Raw genomic sequence first — 23759 nt, forward strand, 5'->3', positions numbered from 1 at the left:
GTAATTTGTACTGGAATAATGGTCAAAAAAGTTTGAATAACACTGCTTTATTGTAATACTCTGTTATTTCATTTATCATATAGCATTATGCCAGTACATACAGGCTTCTAAAGCCAGGGATGGTGCCAGCCCTTTCATTTCAAGTACGACTGAAGGTAAAAACAAAACAAAATTGAGAACACCCAAAGCTTTCTAATGGTTCTTACATATGTCTCTCCAGTGGCATTTTGTAACCTTTGACCTTCTAACTTTCTTGTGCCTTTTTTGACCAGTAGATTATTCAGATTTGTATCCCTCTAGGTGGTGGGTTCTTTGGTTCTTTCTCTCTTCACTTTAATGTTCTTATTTCAATATACTCTAGTGTTTTTAGGAGGGGGAATGGGAAAACAAAGGACAGTTCTGGAAATTTCAAGTAATTCTGAATTGACAGAATATCTCATTATATTTACCCTGAAATCTGCTTTGTTAATGTTCTTATATCTTTTCGTTTCTTTGTATTTTTCCCAGAGATCATTGAAATGCGTAGTTTATTCTGAATTTTAAGTAAAATATGCTTCTGTGATGTTTTTAGTTGACTTTAAGCAAATTAAACCTGACTTTCAGGGAAAAAAAAAGATAGATACAATCCTTGTCATTCCTTGTGCTTTCTCACTCTCTTCCAAGAAAATTAACCATTGGGTTTGTAGTAATAGTTTCATTTTGAAGAAGAACTGACAGCTAGTGATGTCTAACATTAACCATGCTATACTTTTTCAGCTTCTTTACTGACCTAATAACTTTAATGCCTTTCCTATTCTTATTCTTAGATGGTTGGCATACTAACCCCCTTGCCTTCATTTCTGTACCTTGCTGGACTACCAAGCTCAGACGTTTGTAACCCCGTGACTTAAAGGGATTTTGTAGAGATGATTTGCTTCATTCTTTTTCTTACAGGAGAAAATTTTGAGCAGACGCCATTGAGACGAACATTCAAATCTAAGGTCCTTGCACGATATCCTGAGAACGTAGAATGGAATCCCTTTGACCAAGATGCAGTAGGAATGGTTAGTATTTGTTAGCCACAAGTATGAGATAATTTACAGAGTAATTTTTAATAGGATTGTGAATTCAGGCTGTGGTAGCAGTGGTACCACCAAATACCAATAACTTTTGAAGAAAGGATTATAACACTTGTTGTTTATTATTCGGTATTTTGGTCAAAGTATCAAATATTCAGAATATATTAACTATGCAAAAAGTTATAATGTGTTTCTGTTGTATCAGAGAAATACATAGTATTGTGTCAGTGAACTTATTTTGTGGTCCTGATTTATTGATTATTTATTGCATTGAGATTATATGATGAGTTAATTTTAAACTTCACTAGTTTAAAATTGTTTTCTCTCATTCTGCACTGAATATATCTGAGTAATATGACAGAAGTAGATATTTTTGTTTCATCATAATTTTATTTTCATTTTTTTGTTTCATCATAATTTTAGATAGGAAAGCATTTAAAATCTCATATGGAAGAATATACCACTATGAGTAAGCTAACCTTTATTGAATATTCACCTTGTGCTAGGCACTCTAATAAGCATTTTACATGAATTAATTTATTTAATCCTCATGGTACTCCTTACATGGGTAGTATTAAATAAACACATACACACGTACATATTTTACAGATGAAGAAATTAAGATCCAAAGAGGTTAGGTAATGTATTCAAGCTCGCATGGCCAGTAAGTAGTTGAGTTGGAGTTTGAGCACTGTAGTCTGGTTCCAGACTTCTGCTGTTAACCTTATCTTTGTACTGCCTCTGTTGCATTTGTTTTTGAGGCAGGGTCTCACTCTGTCGCCCAGGCTGCTGGAGAGCAGTGGTGTGGTCTCTCCTTACTGCAGCCTCATCCTCCTGAGCTCAAGTGATCCTCTCACCTCAACCACCCGAGTAGCTGGGACTACTAGTGCATGACACTATGCCTGGCTACTTTTTGTATATGTTTTTTAATAGAAACAGGGTTTTGCTATATTGTCCAGACTGTTCTCAAATTCCTGGGCTCAAACAGTCCGCCCACCTTGACCTCCCAAAGTGCTGCGACTATAGGCGTGAGCCACTGCACTTGGCCTTCTATTACATACTTAACGGCATTCTGTAGTTTTTAGAGGATGGTCTTGTTTGATGCACACAAAAACCCTGTGAAGTAGGGAGAGGAAACTGTATTATTTATTTCACAGATGAAGAAACTGTCTTTGAGAGACTTAAGTTTTTTGACTCCTAGTCTAGTATTTATTTCATTTTAACATGCTATATTCTAGAAATACCTAGCCTTTGGGAAGTCAAGTTTAAGGCTAATAGATATAATATAATATAGGCCCTTGTATTTGTTAACCCAGGCTATTATATTTTATTTGTATAGCCAGGTTCATGTAAAACTGGAAAATGGGAACTGATTGATTCAGGTCAGTTCGATTAACTATCCAAGTTTCTTTATATAACCCATCTGAATTAGAGTGAAAACAGTACATCTTTATCCTGATTCTGTCATCTCCTTGGTTTATATGAAATGAGCATACTTTTTGATGTGAAAATAAGTTTTACTAATGACAAAATTTTGTGAGGTGATAGTCCAATACTATTTACAAGTTTGTTTTATTTTTAGGTATAAAGTTGCATCTATCTGGTTTTTAGATATATTTCTAGCATTGTCTCCTAATATACATATCTTACTCTCTGCCTTGCTGTCATGCTTAACCACCTACCATTTCCTAAATTCTCCAAGTTTTCTTTTATCTCCATGTCTTTGTGCATTTTCTTCTTGTCCCCGAAATATCCTTCTGTCCCTTGTGTACCTGATGAACTCTAACATTACCTTTCTTTGGCGACAGAATCTTGCTCTGTCACTCAGGCTGGGCTGCAGTGCATGATCTTGGCTCACTGCAACCTCTGCCTCCTGGGTCAAGTGATTCTTATGCCTCAGCCTCCCTAGTAGCTGGGATTATAGGCGTGCACTAGCACACCTGGTTAATTTTTGTATTTTTAGTAGAGACAGGGTTTCGCCATGTTGCCCAGGCTGGTCTTGAACTTCTGGCCTCAAGCGATTCACCTGCCTTGGCCTCCCAAACTGTTGGGATTACAGGTGTGAGCCACTGCACCTGGTCCGTTTTTGTAGCTTTTTTCTGATATTCCTAGGCTGAGTTGTCTGTTCTGTGTTCCCATAGTACTTTGCATATACTTCTGTATATCCCTGATGACTGCATTATGATTTTATTTACTTGCGTGTCTTGCATTAGAAAGAGAGAGCTTTAAGCCAGATACACTCTCAGCTTAGTAGGTGCTCTATAAATAAATAAATAGTGATGGTGTTCTGAAAGAGGATCGCCAGTAAGTGTTCTTACTGCTTGTTGCCTTGTTGTCTTTTGCAGCTATGTATGCCCAAAGGGCTGGCATTCAAGACCCAGGCTGATCCCAGGGAGCCCCAATTCCATGCCTTTATTATCACAAGGGAGGATGGCTCTCGGACATTTGGGTTTGCCCTCACATTTTATGAAGAGGTGACTAGCAAGCAGATCTGCAGTGCGATGCAGACCCTCTACCACATGCACAATGCTGAGTATGATGTCCTACATGCTCCCCCTGCTGATGGCAGAGACCAGAGCAGCATGGAGGATGGTGAAGACACTCCTGTGACCAAACTGCAGCGCTTCAACTCCTATGACATTAGCCGGGACACTCTCTACGTCTCTAAGTGCATCTGCCTCATCACGCCCATGTCTTTCATGAAGGCATGTCGGAGCGTGCTGGAGCAACTCCACCAGGCGGTCACTTCACCTCAGCCCCCTCCACTGCCCCTTGAGAGCTACATATACAACGTACTCTACGAGGTGCCACTCCCACCTCCTGGCCGGTCCTTGAAGTTTTCTGGGGTCTATGGGCCAATAATCTGCCAGAGACCAAGTACCAATGAGCTTCCCCTGTTTGACTTTCCTGTCAAAGAGGTTTTTGAACTGCTCGGGGTGGAGAATGTGTTTCAGCTTTTTACTTGTGCCCTTCTGGAGTTTCAAATCCTGCTCTACTCACAGCGTAAGTCAGTGCTTACTAGAGCCTTCTGCCTGCCTCAGGCTTCCTTTCTTTCCATGTTCAGATACAGTGGGACTGACTGTAAAGGTTAAGAACTATTACAGTTTAAGCAAAACCCAGATCTTTTGCAGGTAGGTGGTGGATGGCAAATTGATGGACATGAGAGGGCCAGTATTTCTGATTAACTGTCTTCATGGCCTTTTGCTGGGCATTCCAGTCTTGGAAGGGAACACTGCTTCCTATGTCCCTTCTGATTGAAGTGAAAAGAGGGGTGGGTAGGAGGTGGTGGTCACAGAAAGCTGACTTTCCATCAATTCTGTTCTGTCATTCTGCAGAGTTATTTCTGCCTCTTCCTTAGCCTAGTAAAATTGAGGATTCACAAAGGATAATCCTTTATATATTGAGAAAATGTGGATGTGTTGCTTCTTTTTGTTGTTTACTTAACTGAATTGTTTTTATAAATGGGAGGTTGAGTGTAAGCAGCATATTTGGACAAAATAGTAAAGTAGATGAGAAAGAAACAGATGCTTACTTAATGAACCAGGCTAGTAACATGAAATTCATTCATTCAGTACATGTTTACTGAGAGTGTACTATGTGCCAGGCATTGTTTCAAGGGTAGTGGTGGACAAGATAGAAAAATTGTTGTGGTGGACAAGACAGAAAAATTGTTGCTATAGTGGAACTTAAATTTTAGTGGGGGAAGAGAGGTGATTAAACAAATACATAAACTATGTAGTTTGTAAGGTTCTTAATAAGGGCTATAAAGAAAAATAAAACAGAGAAAGGGATAATATTTGGGGAAGAGAAGTTCCAATTTATAATAAGAGTGGTTAGGTAGGCATCCCTGAGTGACCTGTTAATATCTGTAGGAAAAGTATTCCAGGCAAAGGGCCCAGGTCTTATAAATGGTCTAAGACAAGAATGTGCTTCGTGTGTTCAAGAACAAGGAAGCTGGGTGGATGGAATGGAGTGAATGAGCAGGAGTATAGTAGGAGATGGTGTTAGAGACTTAACTGGAGGCCAGATTGTATAGAATCTTGTAGGCCATTGTAAGGACTTTGGCTTTTACTCTTAGATGGCTCTTAGATAGCCATCAGAGTTTTCAATTTTTTTTACTTTTTATTTTAAAATAATTTTTAGCTTATGGAAGAGTTGCAAGGAGTGGTCAAAGGACTCTTGTATACCCTATGCCAAATTCACCAATTGTTAACATTTTGCCACATTTGCTTTATTACGGTCTCTCTCTGTGTGTGAACATAACAACCATTGAGAGTTATTGTGACTCCTAAATTCTCATATGTTTATTTCCTAAGAATAACATTCTCTGAAATAACTATCATTGATCAAATTTGGAAAACCTGACATTGAGACAGTACTGTATTAAAGTTTCTCTAGTACCTGATAATGTCTATTATGATAATGTAAAAAAATTCCTTATTTAGGATCTCGTGCGATATCTTGCATTGCTTTTAGTTGTGAGTTTCTCAGCCTTTGTCTTTCATGACATAGACATTTTTGAAGAGTACAAGCAGGTTATTTTATAGACTGTCCCTTAATGATTTTGTCTGATGTTTTCATGATTAGATTCAGATTATAAATTTTTGCCTAAAATACCATAGAAGTGATGTTGTGCTTCTCTCAGTGCATTATATTAGGAGACATATACTGTCAGTTTTCATGATTACAGGAGGCAGGCATATGATGTCATTTTGTCTCATTTTTGGTGATAGTAATCTGCTCACTTGGTTAAGATGGTGTCTGTGGTTTCTTAACTGGAAAGTTTTAATTTTTCCCTTGGTAATTAACACGTAAGTTGTGGGGAGATACTTTGAAACTAATTATTCTGTTCTTTAAAGTTTTGCGTAACCATTTCTTTTTTAGTTTTTATTTTTTTGTATTATATTTGCAGTTTATGGATGCCTAATAGTTTAGCATCTATTGATGTTTCTATTCTGAATCAGTTTTTTCAAGGATAGTAGCAAAAAGGTGATTTTCTTTTTCTTTTTTTTTTTCCTTTTGAGGCAGGATCTCACTCTGCTGCCCAGGCTGGAGTTCAGTGGTGCCATCATGGCTCTCTGCAGCCTCATCCTCCTGTGCTCAAGTGATCCTCCCACCTCAGCTTCCTGAGTAGCTGGAATTACAGGCACGCACCACCATGCCTGGCTAATTTTTTATTTTTTGTAGACATGGGGTCTCACTATATTGCCCAGGCTGGTCTCAAACTCTTGTATTCAACCTCCTGCCTTGATTTCCCAAAGTGCTGGGATTACAGGTGCCACTGTGCCCAGCCTTAAATTTTTTTTTTTTTGTAAGAAATAGTCTTCCTCTATCACCCAGGCTAGAGTGTAGTGGCACAATAATGGCTCACTGCAGTCTTGATATCCTGGGCTCAAATGATCTTCCCATCTCAGCTGCCTGAGTAGCTGGGACTACAGGCGCCCACCACCATGTCTGGCTAATTAAAAAAACTTTTTTTTTTTGTAGAACTAGGGTCTTGCTTTATTGCCCAGGCTGGAAAATAGTGGTTTTTAAACTTTATCTGTATTTATTAATTGGCATTATACCATAATGAAGAATGTTTCTTTCTCCTTTGTTTATTATTGTATGGATTCATAGATTTTTATTTTACTCAAGTTATAATTCACTATAATTATTTACTTTGATGCTCAAATTTCCCAGATTTGGTCCACGGACAAAAGAACGGACCTCCACAATGGCAGGGCTTTTGCTTTTTGCTCACTGATGGATTCCAAGCACTAAAACCGTGGCTGGTTTATAAGGGTGCTCAATAAATGTTGTTAAATGAATGAATAACTCAGGCTTTTAACAGGATCACTCTGGCCATTATATTAAGAGTATATCCCCAAAGGGAGAATGAGCAAAGAGTTCTGTTAAGAGGTAATTTGTAATAATCCAGGTGAGAGGTGATGTCAGTTAGAACTAAGGAGGTAACAGTGAAGTGGTGTGAAATGGTTCGGTTCTGGATACAGTTTGAGGGTGAAGTAATGGAAACTATGTTGAACTCAAGAGCACATACCTCATATAAAGTGGACAGCCACTAATTAGCTCCAGTTAATTCCTTGTGGGTATACTGGCCTGATGTTACTAAATATTCCAATATTTCATGAGGACCCAGATTTTTTACATGAAATCTCTGATTTTTAAATATTGGCAATAATATTCTTTTTAAACACTGCAGGCCAAACAAAAAGCATCTGCTGGCTGAATGTAGTTCCTGAGGCTTCACTTTGCAGCTTCTAGTTTAAGATACGAAGTTACAGCCTCCTGTCTCTGGGTGAAATACAGACTTGGACAAATCATATTGCTTTCCTAGCTATTTCTTGACTGGAGCTTCATAAAAATACTTTGAAATGGAGACTTAGTTGAATAGGGAAGAACTTCTCTGGTTTCGAACAGAACAGAGAGGAGGAAACCAAACTGTATAGAGTGTTAGAAGATACAGTAGACTTTTAGGTACCTATAAGGCAGTGGGGTGTTTAGAGGCAAGGAAAGGAGGATTGAAACAAATATGATGAACACAAGGGAAAAATAACATTATTTCATCTGAATTTCTTTTGTATTTCCTAGAATATGGGTTCTTGTATCCATAATAAAAATTTTAAGAGGTTTGAATGTAATTGAGATGGTTAGTATGTAGAATTGAATTGAACTTAGGACCTAAAGTCACGTTCAGCATGGACAAGAGAAAGCTTTTTCCAGAAATTCCTGGATATTGCTGAGGCCAAAGTGGAGTGGATTACTTTTCATTGGATGTAAGTTATGCTTTTTGTTGTTAATAGAGTGCTTTAAACAATTTAGGTTGGTTGTCTTGAAATAGTTTTTATTAATGATCCAAAGGCATCTTCCTTGTATGGATAAAAATCACTCTGGCCAAAAACAAGCTGTCACCACTGCAGTTGATTTTACCTGCTGCATGTCCTGCCCTCTGAATAGAAAAGAGGTGTTACTTGAGGAAAAGGAATGCAGGCTGAATTGTAAGACTCTGAAAGTATAACCCTTTGGAACGCTGAATTGGCAGTTTTAAGCAGTGTTTTCTTTTTGGTATAGGTCATTTTATTTACTTCTGGATAATATTTATTCTTTAGTCCATATAGAAATAGTGTTTTTTAATAGCATAATTTTTAATTGGTTGTTTAAAAATTATTATTACTTTTTTTTTTGAGACAGGGTCTCATTCTGTCACCTACACTGGAGCAGGTCTCATTCTGTCACCTACATGGTGTAGGTGACAATCATAACTCACTGCACCCTTGACCTCCCCAGACTCAGATGATCCTCCCATCTCAGCCTCCTGGGTAGCTGGGACTACAGGCATGTACTGCCGTGTCTGGCTAGTTTTTGTATTTTTTGTAGAGATGAGGTTTTGCCATGTTGCCCAGGCTGATCTTGAACTCCTGGGCTCAAGCAATCCACCTTCCTTGGCCTCCCAAAGTGCTGGGATTACAGGCATGAGCCACTGCACCCGGCCTTATTTTAAAATTATATGCAGAACAGAAACTCTTTATCTGAAGTGGCCTAGTAGAGTAGTTGATTGGAAACCAAAAAAGTCAGTTAAGTCACAGAATCCTAAAAATGATATATACAATTAATTTTATAGTTAAACTATTTATTATTTGTTATTTTTGGGATGGAGTTTTGCTCAGTCATCTAGGCTGGAATGCAGTGGCACAATCTCGGCTCATTGCAACCTCCGCCTCCTGGGATCAAGTGATTCTTCTGCCTCAGCCTCCCGAATAGCTAGGACTACAGGTGCACACCACTGTGCCTGGCTAATTTTATTATTTTTAGTAGAGACAAGGTTTCACTATGTTGGCCAGGCTGGTCTGAAACTCCTGATCTCAGGTGATCCACCAGCCTCAGCCTCCCAAAGTTCTGGGATTATAGGCGTGAGCCACCACGCCTGGCCTAAATAATTTAACTTAAAACATATAACTGTATAGTCACTAATCTTTGATGAAGGGTCCAGGCATTTCTCATGATTATGAATTCACAAATCAGGTATCTGCACTCCTTGCATAAACCACACCCATAATGCATTGACTAGATTTCCTAGTTACTTTGCTTTACTTTTTTTTTTTTTTTTTTGTAGGTGGAGTCTTGCTCTGTTACCAGGCTGGAGTGCAGTGGCGTGATCTTGGCTCACGGCAGCCTCCGCCTCCCGAGTTCAAGCAATTTTCCTGCCTCAGCCTCTTGAGTAGCTGGGACTACAGGTGTGCACCACCACGCCCACCTAATTTGTATTTTTAGTAGAGATGGGGTTTCACCATGTTGACCGGGATGGTCTTGATTTCTGGACCTCATGATCTGCCCGCCTCAGCCTCCCAAAGTGCTGGGATTACAGGTGTGAGCCACTGCGCCCAGCCCTGGTTACTTTTTTTTTTTTTTAAAGTAGAGTGATAACTTAAAGAACCTTGCAAAAGAACATGAGCAGAGACTACTTCTAGATTTTTGTCGTATTCCTTAGTTTTTTATTCTTAATTGTTTCATGGTATGCCTAATTCAATTACAGTGTTTTTTAGTGACTTTGTATTACTGAGTCTTTTGAAAGCATTTAATTTTGTTTCCAGAGAAACAGGCATTCTTTCTTTTTACCCTCAGATTTTACCATTTATTTACACAATATTTGGTTACGTTATATAATCCAGTAATAAGTTCAGCTAGCACAGGTTTGGGAACAAATGAGTGGGAGCAATGTATGCTTTACTCAGAGTGGGGAAAATCAATTGATAAAGTGAGTTGGCTAAGTGGAGGCTGATAAGAAATCTCCAATGATATTTTGCTATCTAAAGTAGTCTTTTACTGTAAAAATAATGATTGCTTAAGGCATATAATTAAAATAATCCCAAAGGGAATCAAATATTTTCCTCTCTTTTCTTCATATAGTAGCTAGATATCAAATTTTTTGTGTATCCTTAATGAAAACAATAGTTTTAAAAAACAAATAAATAATATGTGCACATATAATACAGAGAAAGTTGGAAGTTCCCCCCAACCCCCCTTTTTTTAAGACGGGGTCTTGCTCTGTTGCCCAGGCTGGAGTGCAGTGGCGTGATCTCAGCCCCCTAACGGGTTCAAGCAGTTCTTGTGCCTCAGCCTCCCGAGTAGCTGGGACTACAGGTGCGTGCCACCACACCTGACTAATTTTTGTATTTTTAGCAGAGATGGGATTTGCCATGTTGGCCAACCTGGTCTCAAACTCTTGACCTCAAGTGAACTGGCCACCTTGTCCTCCCAAAGTGTTGGGATTACAGGCGTGAGCCACTGCACTTGGCCCCTTTTTCGTTGATCTAGTATCCTACCCCTGAGAAGTAATCTTTTAATTTTTAAAAATTCCCTTTTTTCCGGTATTTTTAATAATGCACTATATATATATGTGTATGTGTGTGTATATATATATATATTTTTTTTTTTTTTTTTTTTTTTTTTTTTTGAGATGGAGTTTCACTCTGTTGTCCAGGTTGGAGTGTGGTGGTGCAATCTTGGCTCACTGCAACCTCTGCCTCCTGGGTGCAAACAGTTCTCCTGCCTCAGCCTCCCGAGTAGCTGGGATTAGAGGCACATGCCACTACACCCAGCTAATTTTTGTATTTTTAAGGGGTTTCACTATACTCGCCAGGTTGATCTTGAACTCCTGACTTCAAGCAATCCACCCTACCTTGGCCTGCCAAGGTGCTGGGATTACAGGCATGAGCCACCACGCCTGGCCCAATGTACTGTTTTTTATGTTAGGTGTTAAATATACATGTATTGATTTTAATATTCTTTAAATTATACATATACACTATGAAATCTCTATGGTATATTAAAATAAAACTTGAGGCCAGGTGCGGTGGCTCATGCCTGTAATCCCAGCACTTTGGGAGGCCGAGGAGGACAGATCTCTTGTGATCAGAAGCTCAAGACCAGCCTGACCAACATGATAAAACCCCATCTGTACTAAAAATACAAAAATTAGCTGGGCATGGCGGCACACACTTGTAATGCCAGCTACTGAAGAGGCTGAGGCACGAGAATCACTTCAACTCGGGAGGCAGAGGTTGCAGTGAGCGGAGATCACACCACTGCACTCCAGCCTGGATGACAGAGCAAGACCCTGTGTCCAATAAAATAATAAATAAATAAAATAAAACTTGAAAAAAGGCATTTCAAGAGTGTAAAATGAAGGATAGAAATTTACAGCATTAGAGGAGTGTACAGTGACGTGTGCAACTTCTACCTCTGCACCCTGGTTCTCCTTCAGGGAGGTTACCACTGTTTTCCGTTTCCTTGTAGACATAGCTGTGTATATACTATATATATACTTTTTAAAAAGAACACAAATGGGGGCATACTAATCATTGTTTTGCAACCTCCCAGGATAGTTTATAATTGTTTGTAAATACGTAGTAGCTGCCCTGTAGTTTGTTTAGAGGGGGCTTATTTATAGAGTGATTCCAAGTCTGATGTCTTTATCTGCACATACAAGTCATAAAAATGGGCCGGGTGTGGTGGCTCACACCTGTAATCCCAGCACTTTGAGTGGCTGAGGTGGGCAGATCATTTGAGGTCAGGAGTTCAAGACCGCCCTTGACAACATGATGAAACCTCTTCTCTACTAAAAATACAAAAATTAGCCAGGCGTGGTGGCGTGCGCCTATAATCCCAGCTACTGGGGAGGCTGAGGCAAAAGAATCGCTTGAACCTGGGAGGCAGAGGTTGCAGTGAGCTGAGATTGTGCCACTGCACTCCAGCCTGGGTGACAAAGCGAGACTTTGTCTCAAAAAACAAAAAAAGTGCTGGGATTATGGGTTTGAGCCATTACACCTGGTTTAAAAGACATTCCTTTTTTTGTTTTTTGAGACAATCTCACTTAAAAGATATTTTTAATGCCCAGTAGATTCCAAGAGTTTTAGCAGCTGTGTGTTTCAGAAACTGCGAAGAAGACCAAATATACGTATTTATCATACTAGTAAAGTTGTCTACAGGTTATGCTCTTCTTTGATTAGCTAGGAGCAAGGTGATAGGCAACTTTCAAAGCTTTATTAGTGAGCAAATGTAGGATGTTTTGCTAAACTTCTACCTTAATACTTTTCAGCTTCTGTTCCCTTTGTACTGAGACTTCTTCATTTCCTAGAAAGTTTTTTGTTCCTTACAACTACTTTATGAACCAACCTGTGATTTAAATGGTGGGGTGGGTTTTTAGTGCATAACATCATTTTAATTCCTATGACAGCTCATTTGAAACCAGCCATTCCAGAGGGATTTTACTCATATGATTTAAAAATGTATATTTCTGCTTTGTCCTTAAATGCCTGAAACCATCATATCATTTGTGAATAGTAATTTGTAAAATTTAAGTTTTAGGCCAGGAGCGGTGGCTCACGCCTGTAATCCCAGCACTTTGGGAGGCTGAGGTGGGCGGAGAACTCTCGACCTGAGGTCGGGAGTTCGCGACCAGCCTGACATGGGGAAACCCTGTCTCTACTAAAAAATACAAAATTAGCTGGGGTGGTGGTGCATGCCTGTAATCCCAGCTACTTAGGAGGCTGAGGCAGGAGAATAGCATAAACCCGGGAGGCGGAGGTTGCGGTAAGCCGAAATCGCACCATTGCTCTCCAGCCTGGGCAACAACAGCGAAACTCCGTCAAAAAAAAAAAAAAGTTTTAGTCAGTCAATTTTATTGGCTTTACCAATATATTTATTAGTCATTAAAAAAAAAAAAAAGGCTGGCTGGGTGCGGCAGCTCACGCCTGTAGTCCCAGCACTTTGGGAGGCCGAGGTGGGTGGATCACGAGGTCAGGAGTTCAAGATTAGCCTGGCCAAGATGGTGAAACCCCGTCTCTACCAAAAATACAAAATTAGCCAGGTGTGGTGGTGGGCATCTGTAATCCCAGCTACTTGGGAGGCTGAGGCAGGAGAATCACTTGAACCCGGGAGGTGGAGGTTGCAGTGAGCCAAGATGGTACCACTGCACTCTAGCCTGGGCAACAGAGCAAGACTCCGTCTCAAAAAAAAAAAGGCCTAGAAATTATACTCTGAAGAGAAGCCAAATATTGACCACGAGCCTTCCCTTTAGGCTATGATATGATCTCTGATCTATAACAAGAGTTTTGAGTCACTAAAGTCAATCCTCTGGGTCTTTCAAGTTCTAGGGAAGCCTTTTTTTTTTTTTTCTTTTTTTTTTTAGGAGTCTAGCTCTGTCACTTAGGCTGGTGTGTGCAGCTGTGCAGTCTCGGCTCACTGCAACCTCTGGTCCCCAGGTTCAAGCGATTCTCACATCTCAGCCTCCTGAGTAGCTGGGATTACAAGTGCATGCCACCACGCCCAGCTAATTTTTGTATTTTTAGTAGAGACAGGGTTTCACCATGTTGGTTGGCCAGTCTGGTCTCGCACTCCTGACCTCAGGTGATTCACCTGCCTCGGCCTCCCAAAGTGCTGGGATTACAGGCGCGAGCCACTGCGCCCGGCCTCTAGGAAGGCTTTTTATTGAAACGTTAAAATAACATTTTTATGCTGTTCTCATTCAGGAAAGGTTGCCAGGTGAAGGGCAGACTTGGCTAGCATGGAAAACCAGCTTCTGCATGCTTGATGGTTCTTTGTGCTTGATTTTGCAGGCAAAGCTCACATAAGCTCCTTATAGGATGTTCTACAGAAGTATATTAGTGAGAAATGAGCCTATTTTTGCTTCCATGCTGAATGGAGACCCAGAACTACTGTTCTTTCTTTTTGTTCAGTTCTGCTACCCCCTTTCTTAAGAGGATCTACTTAACATTCTGGGGTAGTATTTGGAGCAAGATGTCATTAATTATTTTTGTTGTATTTCTATATTAGATTTTATTATGAGCAAGGACCTGTGTGTGTAGGTATATTTCTTTTTTGTTGTTGTTGAGACAGAGTCTCTCTCTGTCGCCCAGGCTGGAGTGCAGTGGCTGGATCTCAGCTCACTGCAAGCTCCGCTGCCCAGGTTTACGCCATTCTCCTGCTCAGCCTCCCGAGTAGCTGGGACTACAGGCGCCCACCACCTCGCCTGGCTAGTTTTTTGTATTTTTCAGTAGAGACAGGGTTTCACCGTGTTAGCCAGGATGGTCTCGATCTCCTGACCTCGTGATCCGCCCGTCTCGGCCTCCCAAAGTGCTGGATTACAGGCTTGAGCCACTGCGTTCGGCCGTGTAGGTATATTTCAAGGGTCTCTTGGTTGTCTCTCGGACACCCTCATGGGAATCACATTGAGCATACCCTTGCTGAAGTTTATCCTGATCCTTTCTAAATAAGAGATTGTATTGAAAGTTTTAACTTACTGTTTCGAAAGCAAGTGCCTTGTTTTTGACTGATTTGTGTGTGTGCTTTTTTTTGTTGTTGTTGATCCAGATTACCAGAGACTGATGACTGTGGCGGAGACGATTACAGCTCTCATGTTTCCTTTCCAGTGGCAGCATGTCTATGTCCCTATTCTCCCGGCTTCTCTCCTGCATTTCTTAGATGCCCCTGTTCCATACCTGATGGGCTTGCATTCCAATGGCCTGGATGACCGGTCAAAGCTGGAGCTGCCTCAAGAGGTGAGAGCTTGAGTGTTGGTGCCTCTGGCCTCAATACAGGATTGGGGAGAGAAGGGCTTTGGGATGAACCCAGCATGCATGATGTTACCAAGTTTATTTTCTTTTATTTTGGTGAGTATGAATAACTTTTCAGGAAAAAAGTAAAAACAATGAACATTTAGTTCAATTTATATCATCCCAGAGACATTTACTATCTTTATCAACTGACATACGTACATTGTAATTTCTGTATTTATACTATTGTTTTTGTTTTGTTTTGCTTTTTAAGAGACAAGGTCTTGCTGTGTTACCCAGGCTGGGTGCAGTAGCATGATCGTAGCTTACTGTAGCCTGGAACTCCTGGGCTGAAGTGAGCCTCCTGTCTCAGCCTCCTGAGTAGTTGAGACTAAAGGAGTGTGCCACGACATCCAGCTAATTGTTTTTTTTATGTTTTGTAGATGCAGGGTCTCACCATGTTGCCCAGGCTGGTCTCGAACTCCTGGGCTCAAGTAATCCTCCTGCCTTGGCCTCCCAAAGTATTGGGATTATAGGCATGAGCCACTGTGCCTGGCTAAGAAAAGAGTTGATTTAAAATATGTATTTCCTATTCCATTCTAAATAGATTTAAAGCATGATTAGAAATAAGATTGTTTTATTTTTAATTTTTTTAGAATTACCAGCAGAACTGGTATGTAATTTTGTGGCTGTTGTGAAACTAGCTGCAGGGAAGTGCTTTCCTACTTTGAATTTCTTAGTCATTAGAAAGGCCTGGGAAGCAAACTTTGGAGTATACATACACTGGTGTCACCACAGCTCTTTGTTTCCTCCCTCTACCAGCCTTTTTTTTGGGGGTAGAGATTTTTGTATATGACTGAGGAATATGAGTGAGGGGCCCCAAGAAGAGAGCATTCTCATGGAACTGGATCTGGGCAGCACTGTGTCATTGGGCATGACTGGGCAACATCTTTGATGAATGCCCTGATAATTAGACCATGTCTGTGATGTTTAAATTATAGTCAAATGCATCTCTTTGCTCTTTTCTCTCTTCTTTAGTTTTAGAATCAAAATGTCTTCCTTGTCTTCTTCCATTTCTGCCCTTTTTTCTTCTTTGACTTTATAGAGCATTGTGCTCTTTGGGGTGGAACAATATTAATTAAGGGAAAAAAGATCTAAATGATGGATAAAATCATTGAGTTGAGATAATATTGAAGTTTTTTGTGTACTTGCTTACTGTACCATACATATCCATGAAGAGTGGACTGGAGAAAGAAGAGCTGTTTGTTGTTTGCTTTAAACAAATGTCTATTTAATATTGATACAACTTAGTCAACCTAATTATAATTCTGTAAAGTCACAAAAAGAACAATAACAAAAAATTGTTGAAGGTGGAAGGCCAAAGAAGCAAGCTATGTGCATAATTTAGTAAATAGACCACTAAGCAAGAAGCCAGATTTCTCAGTTTTATTTTCCTCTTTGGCATCAGCTTTCTTTATACTTGGGGCAAATTCTGATCCCTCTAGGATTTTTCAACATTGTTGCCTATGTACTTCATGTATATGGGTATGTGAAGGGACCTCTGAGGGATCAATAGGTTTCTTAATGGGACTGTTGAAGAAACCATGGGTTGTTTAAGAAACCCAAAAGTTGGCTGGGCGTGGTGGCTCACGCCTGTAATTCCATCACTTTGGGAGGCTGAGGCAGGTGGATCACCTGAGGTCAGGAGTTCCAGACCACTCTGGTCAACATGGTGAAACCCTGTCTCTACAAAAAAATTAGCTGGGCATGGTGGTGCATGCCTGTAGTCCCAGCTACTTGAGAGGCCGAGGCAGGAGAATTGTTGAACCCCGAAGCCAGAGGTTGCAGTGAGCCGAGATCATGCCGCTGCACTCCAGCCTGGGTGACAGTGTGAGACTCCACCTCAAAAGAAAAAACAAAAAACAAAAAAGAAACCCAAAAGTTCTCTCTGTTCTGGGCTATTGGAGCCTCCATGTTGCTGTATTCCCCATCCCTGCTGCAAACTTTACATCTGAGCTTCTGGCCTCCCCTGTAGTCTGCTTGGGAAGGAGTGGTGACAGTGGAACAGTAGAATTACGTGTGTGTACTTCATAAGTGGTTATTGGGTTTCAGAGTCCCAGTTCATCCACCCTTTTCTTCTGAAGGTCATACATTTGTGGGAGCAGTTATATAGCTAGGTATTTTCTACCTTGATTTTTAGCAGATAAACTCTAGGGTATCTGAGCCTGTGTAGTTCCTGTGGAAAAACCTTAGGCTGGGGGAGAAGAGCTGGCTTTGAAAGACAACTTTGGGGTATCTCAGAAATGACATGTTTATAGTAAAAAATCCTAACAGTGCACAAAAGCATAAAGAATAAAATTAAAATTACCTCAAATTTTACCACCCAGAGAGAACTCCTTTCAATATTTTGATGCACATCTTTAAAGTATGTGGTGTCTTTTAACTGCAGTCTTAGAAGGAAGCTTTGGGGCAGTGTATTAGTTCATTTTTACACGGCTGATAAAGACATACTGGAGACTGGGCAATTTACAAAAGAAAGAGGTTTAATGGACTTATAGTTCCATGTGGCTGGGAAAGCCTCACAATCATGGCAGAAGACAAGGAGGAACAAGTCATGTCTTACATGGATGGCCGCAGGCAAAGAGAGAGCATGTGCAGGGAAACTCCCCCTTATAAAACCATCAGATCTTGTGAGACTTTTTCACTATCATGAGAACGGCATGGGAAAGACTTGCCCCCATGATTCAACTATGCCCCACTGGGTCCCTCCCACAACACATGGGAATTTAAGATGAGATTTGGGTGGGGACACAGCCAAACCATATCATTCTGCCCTGGCCCCTCCCAAATCTTATGCCCTCACATTTCATAACCAGTCATGCCTTCCCAACAGTTCCCCAAAGCCTTATTTCAGCATTAACTCCAAAGTCCAAAGTCTCATCTGAGACAAGGCAAGTCCTTTCCTTATGAGCCTGTAAAATCAAAAGCAAGTTAGTTACTTGCTAGATACAATGAGAGTACAGGCATTGGAGAAATACAGCCATTCCAAATGGGAGAAATTGGCCAAAAACACAGGGCTGTAGGCCTCATGCAAGTCTGAAATCCAGCGGGGCAGTCAAATCTTAAAGTTCCAAAATGACCTCTTTTGACTCCGTGTCTCACATCCAGGTCACACTGATGCAAGAGGTGGATTCCCTGGCTGGGCATGGTGCCTCATGCCTGTAATCCCAGCACTTTGGGAGGCCGAGGTTGGTGGATCACCTGAGGTTGGGAGTTCAAGACCAGCCTGACCAACATGGAGAAACCCCATCTCTACTTAAAATACAAAATTGGCTGGGCATGGTGGCGCAAGCCTGTTATCCCAGCTACTCGAGAGGCCGAGGCAGGAGAATTGCTTGAACCTGGGAGGTGGAGATTGTGGTGAGCTGAGATTGTGTCATTGCACTCTAGCCTGGGCAACAATAGCGAAACTCCGTCTCAAAAAACAAACAACAACAGAAAAAGAGGTGGGTTCCCATAGTCTTGGGCAGCTCCACCCCTGTGGCTTTGCAGGGTACAGCCTCCCTCCTGGCTGCTTTTATGGGCTGGTGTTGAGTGTCTGTGACTTTTCTAGGCACACAGTGCAAACTGTCAGTGAATCTACCATTCTGGGGTCTGAAGGATGGTGGCTCTGTTCTCACAGCTCTGCTGGGCAGTGTCTCAGTAGGGACTCTGTGTGGGGGCTCTGACCCCACATTTCCCTTCCGCACTACTCTAGCAGAAGTTCTCCATGAGGGCCCTGCCCCTGCAGCAAACCTCTCTCTGGGCATCCAGGCATTTCTGTACCTCCACAAAAATCTAGGCAGAGGTTCCCAAACCCCAATTCTTGACTTCCGTGTACTTGCAGGCTCAACACCACGTGGAAGCTGCCAAGGCTTGGGGCTTGTACCCTCTGAAACCACAGCCTGAGCTTTATGATAGCCCCTTTCAGCTACAGCTGGAGCAGCTGGGATGCAGGGCACCAAGTCCCTGGGCTGCACATAGCTTGGGGACCCTGTGTCTGGCCCACAAAACCACTTTTTCCTCCTAGGCCTCCAGGCCTGTAAAGGGAGGGACTGCTGTGAAGACCTCTGACATGCCCTGGAGACATATATCCCCATTGTCTTGGAGATTAACATTTGGCTCCTTGTTAGTTATGTAAATTTCTGTAGCAGCTTGACTTTTCTCCTCAGAAAATGGGATTTTCTTTTCTACTGCATTGTCAGGCTGCAAATTTTCCAAGACTTTTATGCTCTGTTTCCCTTTTAAAACTGAATGCCTTTAACAGCACCCAGGAGACCTCTTGAATGCCTTGCTGCTTAGAAATTTCTTCTTCCAGATACCCTAGATTATCTCTCTTAAGTTCAAAGTCACACAAATCTCTAGAGTAGGGGCAAAATGCCTCCAGTCTCTTTGGTAAAACATAGCAAGAGTTTGGCCGGGCGTGGTGGCTCACGCCTGTAATCCCAGCACTTTGGGAGGCCGAGGTGGGCGGATCACAAGGTCAGGAGATCGAGACCATGGTGAAACCCCATCTCTACTAAAAATAGAAAAAATTAGCCGGGCGCAGGGGCGGGCGCCTGTAGTCCCAGCTACTCGGGAGGCTGAGGCAGGAGAATGGCGTGAACCCGGGAGGCGGAGCTTGAAGTGAGCCGAGATTGCGCCACTGCACTCCAGCCTGGGCGACAGAGCGAGACTCCGTCTCAAAAAAAAAAAAAAAACATAGCAAGAGTCACCTTTGCTCCATTTCCGAGCAAGTTCCTTATCTCCATCTGAAACCACCTCAGCCTGGATTTCATTGTCCATATCATTATCATTATCAGCATTTTGGTCAAAGCCATTCTACAAGTCTCTAGGGAGTTCCAAACTTTCCCACATTTTCCTGTCTTCTCCTGGTCCCTCCAAACTGTTCCAGCCTCTTCCTGATACCCAGTTTCAAAGTTGCTTCCACATTTTTGGGTATCTTTTAAGCAGCACCCCACTCTACTGGTACCAATTAAATATATTAGTCTTTTCTCATGCTGCTGATAAAGACATACCTGAGAGTGGAAAGAAAAAGAGGTTTAATGGACTTAACAGTTCCTCATGGCTGGGGAAGCCTCACAATCATGGCGGAAGGCAAGGACGAGCAAGTCACGTTTACATGGATGGCAGCAGGCAAAGAGAGAACTTGTGCAGGGAAACTTCCCCTTATAAAACCATCAGAACTCTTGAGACTTACTCACTATCACAGGAACAGTATGGGAAAGACCTGCCCCCATGATTCAACTATCCCCCACCAGGTTCCTCCCACAACATGTGAGAATTTAAGATGAGATTTGGGTAGGGACACAGCCAAACCATATCCGGCAGGGCTGGGGAAATTCACCTGGGACTGTGTAAGGGGGCATCATCAAGGTAGTAAGGTGGGGCAAGCTTGGTTTATAAAAAGGTCTTTCTCCAGAGGGACAGAGAGTGTACATTTCCTAGTCCCCCAAATCAGAATTCATCAGTTACTGCCGTCTTTGGGCATCAGAAGCCTGTAAAAAGCTTTTTGTTCCTTTTTGTACCAGCACATGAGCTCAGCTGGCTCTGAGCAAGTGAAAGTGCTGAGCTGCCTTTGTGAAGCATCCTTTGTCTTATGCTTCTCTTTGGAGCTTCGTTGTCTGAGTTCAGGAAGGAGGCATTTCATCCACAGCTGTATTACAGAATTAAGCAAAGGATATTAAAGGGGTACCATTTTTTTTCTGTCTTGGACCCTTCTTTCCTACTTTCCCCCCGTTTTCTCAGGACACTCCTTCAATAGCTTTTTCCCAGTCATCTGTGTGTTGAACTTCTTTTCAATGAATAACATGAGGATAGACTGGCTGGCTGTTTTTTGGCATTTATAGCTGGCTGTTTTTTGACATTAGGAACTGAGCATTGGGAAAGATCATTGTGACCTTGAGTGGGAGATATTTGGGAGACTTCTTGGGATTTGGGGGATCCATGTGATCACTATCTCAGAGCAGCTAACTCTACCCATAATCCCTCTCAACAAGGCAGGAGGTTAACAGAGGAAAACTGATCACTTGGGGTTCAATACCTCTTCCAGGCTACTCTCCCCAAAGCTGTTATGTAAGAACTAATCCCTCATCAGCTGAGGAAAGAGGATGTATGAGGAGTTGCTAGTATTTTGTAAGTACTTCTGTGTGCCAGAGCCCCTCAGTATAGTGGGAGGAAACAGCACGAGGCTATTGTATGAGTCTAGTAATTTGCCTTTTTACCACTCCCTCCTTTAGCCCAATTCTTTCTTTCTTTCTTTTTTGTTGAGATGGAGTCTTGCTCTGTTGCCTAGGCTGGAGTGTGGTGCCATCTCAGCTCACTACAACCTTTGCCAGTCATCAACTCATGGCTACTCTTCTGTGTAAATCCTCCTCTCCACTCCACCTCATGGATTATTTTAAAGCAAATCTTACACAGTATTATTTTGCCATCCAGATATATTCAGTATGTACCTCTAACAGATTTTTTCCGGTTTTTTTTTTTTTTTTTTTTTTTTAGACAGAGTCTCACTTTGTTGCCCAGACTGGAGTGCAGTGGTGCAGTTATAGCTCATTGCAACCTTGAACTCCTGGGCTCAAGCAGTCCTTCTCAGCCATCCAAGTAGCTGGAATTACAGGCGTGTGCTACCATACCCAGCTACTTTTAAAATTTTTAGTAGAGACGAGGTCTTGCTATGTTGCATAGCAAGAGCTATGGTCAGGCTGGTCTTGAGCTCCTGGACTCAGGCTCCCAAAGTGCTGAAATTATAGGTGTGAGCTACCATGCTCGGCCCATAAGACTATTTTTAAAACATAAAAGTGGCTTTTAAAATTAAATTTTCAACATCTCTCAATTTTTATTTATTTATTTGAAACAGAGTCTGTCACCCAGGCTGGAGTACAGTGGCATGATCTCAGCTCACTGCAACCCGTGCCTCCTGGGTTCAAACAATTCTCGTGCCTCAGCCTCCCGTGTAGCTGAGATTACAGGTGTGCACTGTCATGCCTGGCTAATTTTTGTGTTTTTAGTAGAGATGGGGTTTTGGCATGTTGGCCAGGCTGGTCTCGAACTCCTCCTGGCCTCAAGCGATCTGCCCACCTCAGCCTCCCAGAATGCTGGGATTGCAGGCGTGAGCCGCTGCGCTCAGCCTCAAATTTTATTTTTGAGTATAGTATTATGTTAACCTATTTATTTATTTAGAGATGGAGTTTCATTCTTGTTGCCCAGGCTGGAGTGTAATGGTACCATCTTGGCTCACTGCAACCTTTGCCTCCCGGGTTCAAGCAATTCTTCTGCCTCAGCCTCCCAAGTAGCTGGGATTACAGGCATGTGCCACCATGCCTGGCTAATTTTGTATTTTTAGTACAGGTGAAGTTTCTCCATGTTGGTTAGGCTGGTCTAGATCTCCTGACCTCAGGTGATCCGCCTGCCTCGGCCTCCCAAAGTGCTGTGATTACAGGTGTGAGCCATCGCGCCCGGCCTATGTTAACCTTTTTAAATGGACAGCATTTGTCCCCAAAACATTTGTTGAAAAATTCATCTACAATGCATGGATCTTGCATTAGGCCATTCTTGTATTGCTATAAAGAAATACCTGAGACTGGAGATAGATATATATGGATATATGGATATATATATGGATATATGGATACACACACACACACACACACACACACACACACACATATATATATATATTTTTTTTTTTTTTGAGATGGAGTCCCTCTCTGTCGCCAGGCTGGAGTGCAGTGGCGCAATCTCGGCTCACTGCAACCTCCACCTCCCAGGTTCAAGCGATTCCCCTGCCTCAGTCTCCCAAGTAGCTGGGACTACAGTAGCGAGACTGGATAATTTTTAAAGAAAAGAGGTTTAATTAGCTTATTGTACTGCAGACTTTATAGAAAGCATGGTGCTGGCATCTGCTTGGCTTCTGGGGAGGCCTCAGGAAGCTCACAATCATAGCTGAAGGTGAATGGGAAGCAGGGATGTCACATGGCCAGAGCAGGAGCATGAGAGAGAGTGGTTGGGAGGTGCCACACACTTTTAAATTAACAGACCTTTTGAGAACTCACTGTCACAAAGATAGCACCAAGCCATGAGGGATCCACCCCTATGACCAAAACACCTCCCACCCGGCTCCATCTCCAGCACTGGAGATTACAATTCAATATGAGATTTGTGCGGGGACAAATATTCAGGCTATATTCAAGTCTATTAAAGATCTTTTCTAGTGGATTATTGTTTTCGTCTATTTTAGAATCTAGTAAGGCAAGTCTCCCTTCAATGGTCGTGGCTATTTTTTTCTTTTATTCTTCCAGACAAAATTCAGAATTAGTTATTAGATAACACCCTTCAGAAAAAAATCTTGCTGAGATTTTGGAAATATTTGCATTAAATTAACAAGTAAATTTGGGATTATTAGCATCTTATGGATTTTTTCTATCCATTAATATTGTATATATGTCCATTCAGATTGTATATTTCATGATGATTATAACAATGTCGATTAACATTTATTATGTACTGTGTGCCTGGCACTGTGCTAAATCCTTGACATTTATTGTCATATAATTCTCAAAACAAATCTGTGATGTAGGTAATAGTATTATCCCTGTTACATGAATGGAACAGAAGCACCCTTAAGCATTTAATAATGTGCTGCAATGAAGGAAATGTTGTCTTGGCTAGAACAGGTTCATGAATATAAGATAAATATGAAAAAGTGAAAGACTTTTGTAATTTATACCTGCAAGAACATTCCAACAGGGACAAGAACTACAAAGTATTTAAATATATATGTACACACACATATTTTTATTGACACATAATTATACATATTTACAGGGTATGGTATATTTCAGTACATGTATGTAATGATCAGATGTGGGTGTATGTAATGATCAAATGGTGATTAGCATATCCATAATCTCAAACCTTTTTTTTAAAATTTGTATTGGTAACATTCAAAATCATCTCTTCTAGCTACTTGAAAAAGTACAACAAATTTTTGTTGAGTATAGTCACCCTGCAGTGCTATAGAAGACTGCATTCCTCCTGTCTAGCTATAATTTTGTATTGGATAATCAATCTCTTTCTATTCCTCCTCCTTGCCACCCTTCCCAGTCTC

General features: G+C 41.4%; 1 protein-coding gene across 7 annotated transcripts in view; it reads left to right on the forward strand.

Moving 5' to 3' along the window:
• Positions 1–23759, forward strand: part of LOC105488754 (DENN domain containing 5A) — a 130494-nt gene that overhangs the window by 63220 nt on the left and 43515 nt on the right. For 5 of the 7 annotated variants that reach the window (XR_011610839.1, XM_011753147.3, XM_011753149.3 and 2 more), the window contains exons 2-5: positions 84–155; positions 934–1043; positions 3404–4061; positions 14430–14617. Coding sequence is in view for 6 of the 7 variants with exons in the window: in XM_011753147.3 (XP_011751449.2) it covers positions 84–155; positions 934–1043; positions 3404–4061; positions 14430–14617 (1028 nt within the window). In the remaining variant the exon portion in view is untranslated. The remainder of the gene's footprint in view (positions 1–83; positions 156–933; positions 1044–3403; positions 4062–14429; positions 14618–23759) is intronic. The other 2 variants (XM_011753148.3, XM_071075120.1) reach the window with 1 other exon arrangement.

This window comes from Macaca nemestrina, chromosome 12 (genome assembly GCF_043159975.1).
Source record: "Macaca nemestrina isolate mMacNem1 chromosome 12, mMacNem.hap1, whole genome shotgun sequence".
NCBI classification, from domain to species: Eukaryota; Metazoa; Chordata; class Mammalia; order Primates; family Cercopithecidae; genus Macaca; species Macaca nemestrina.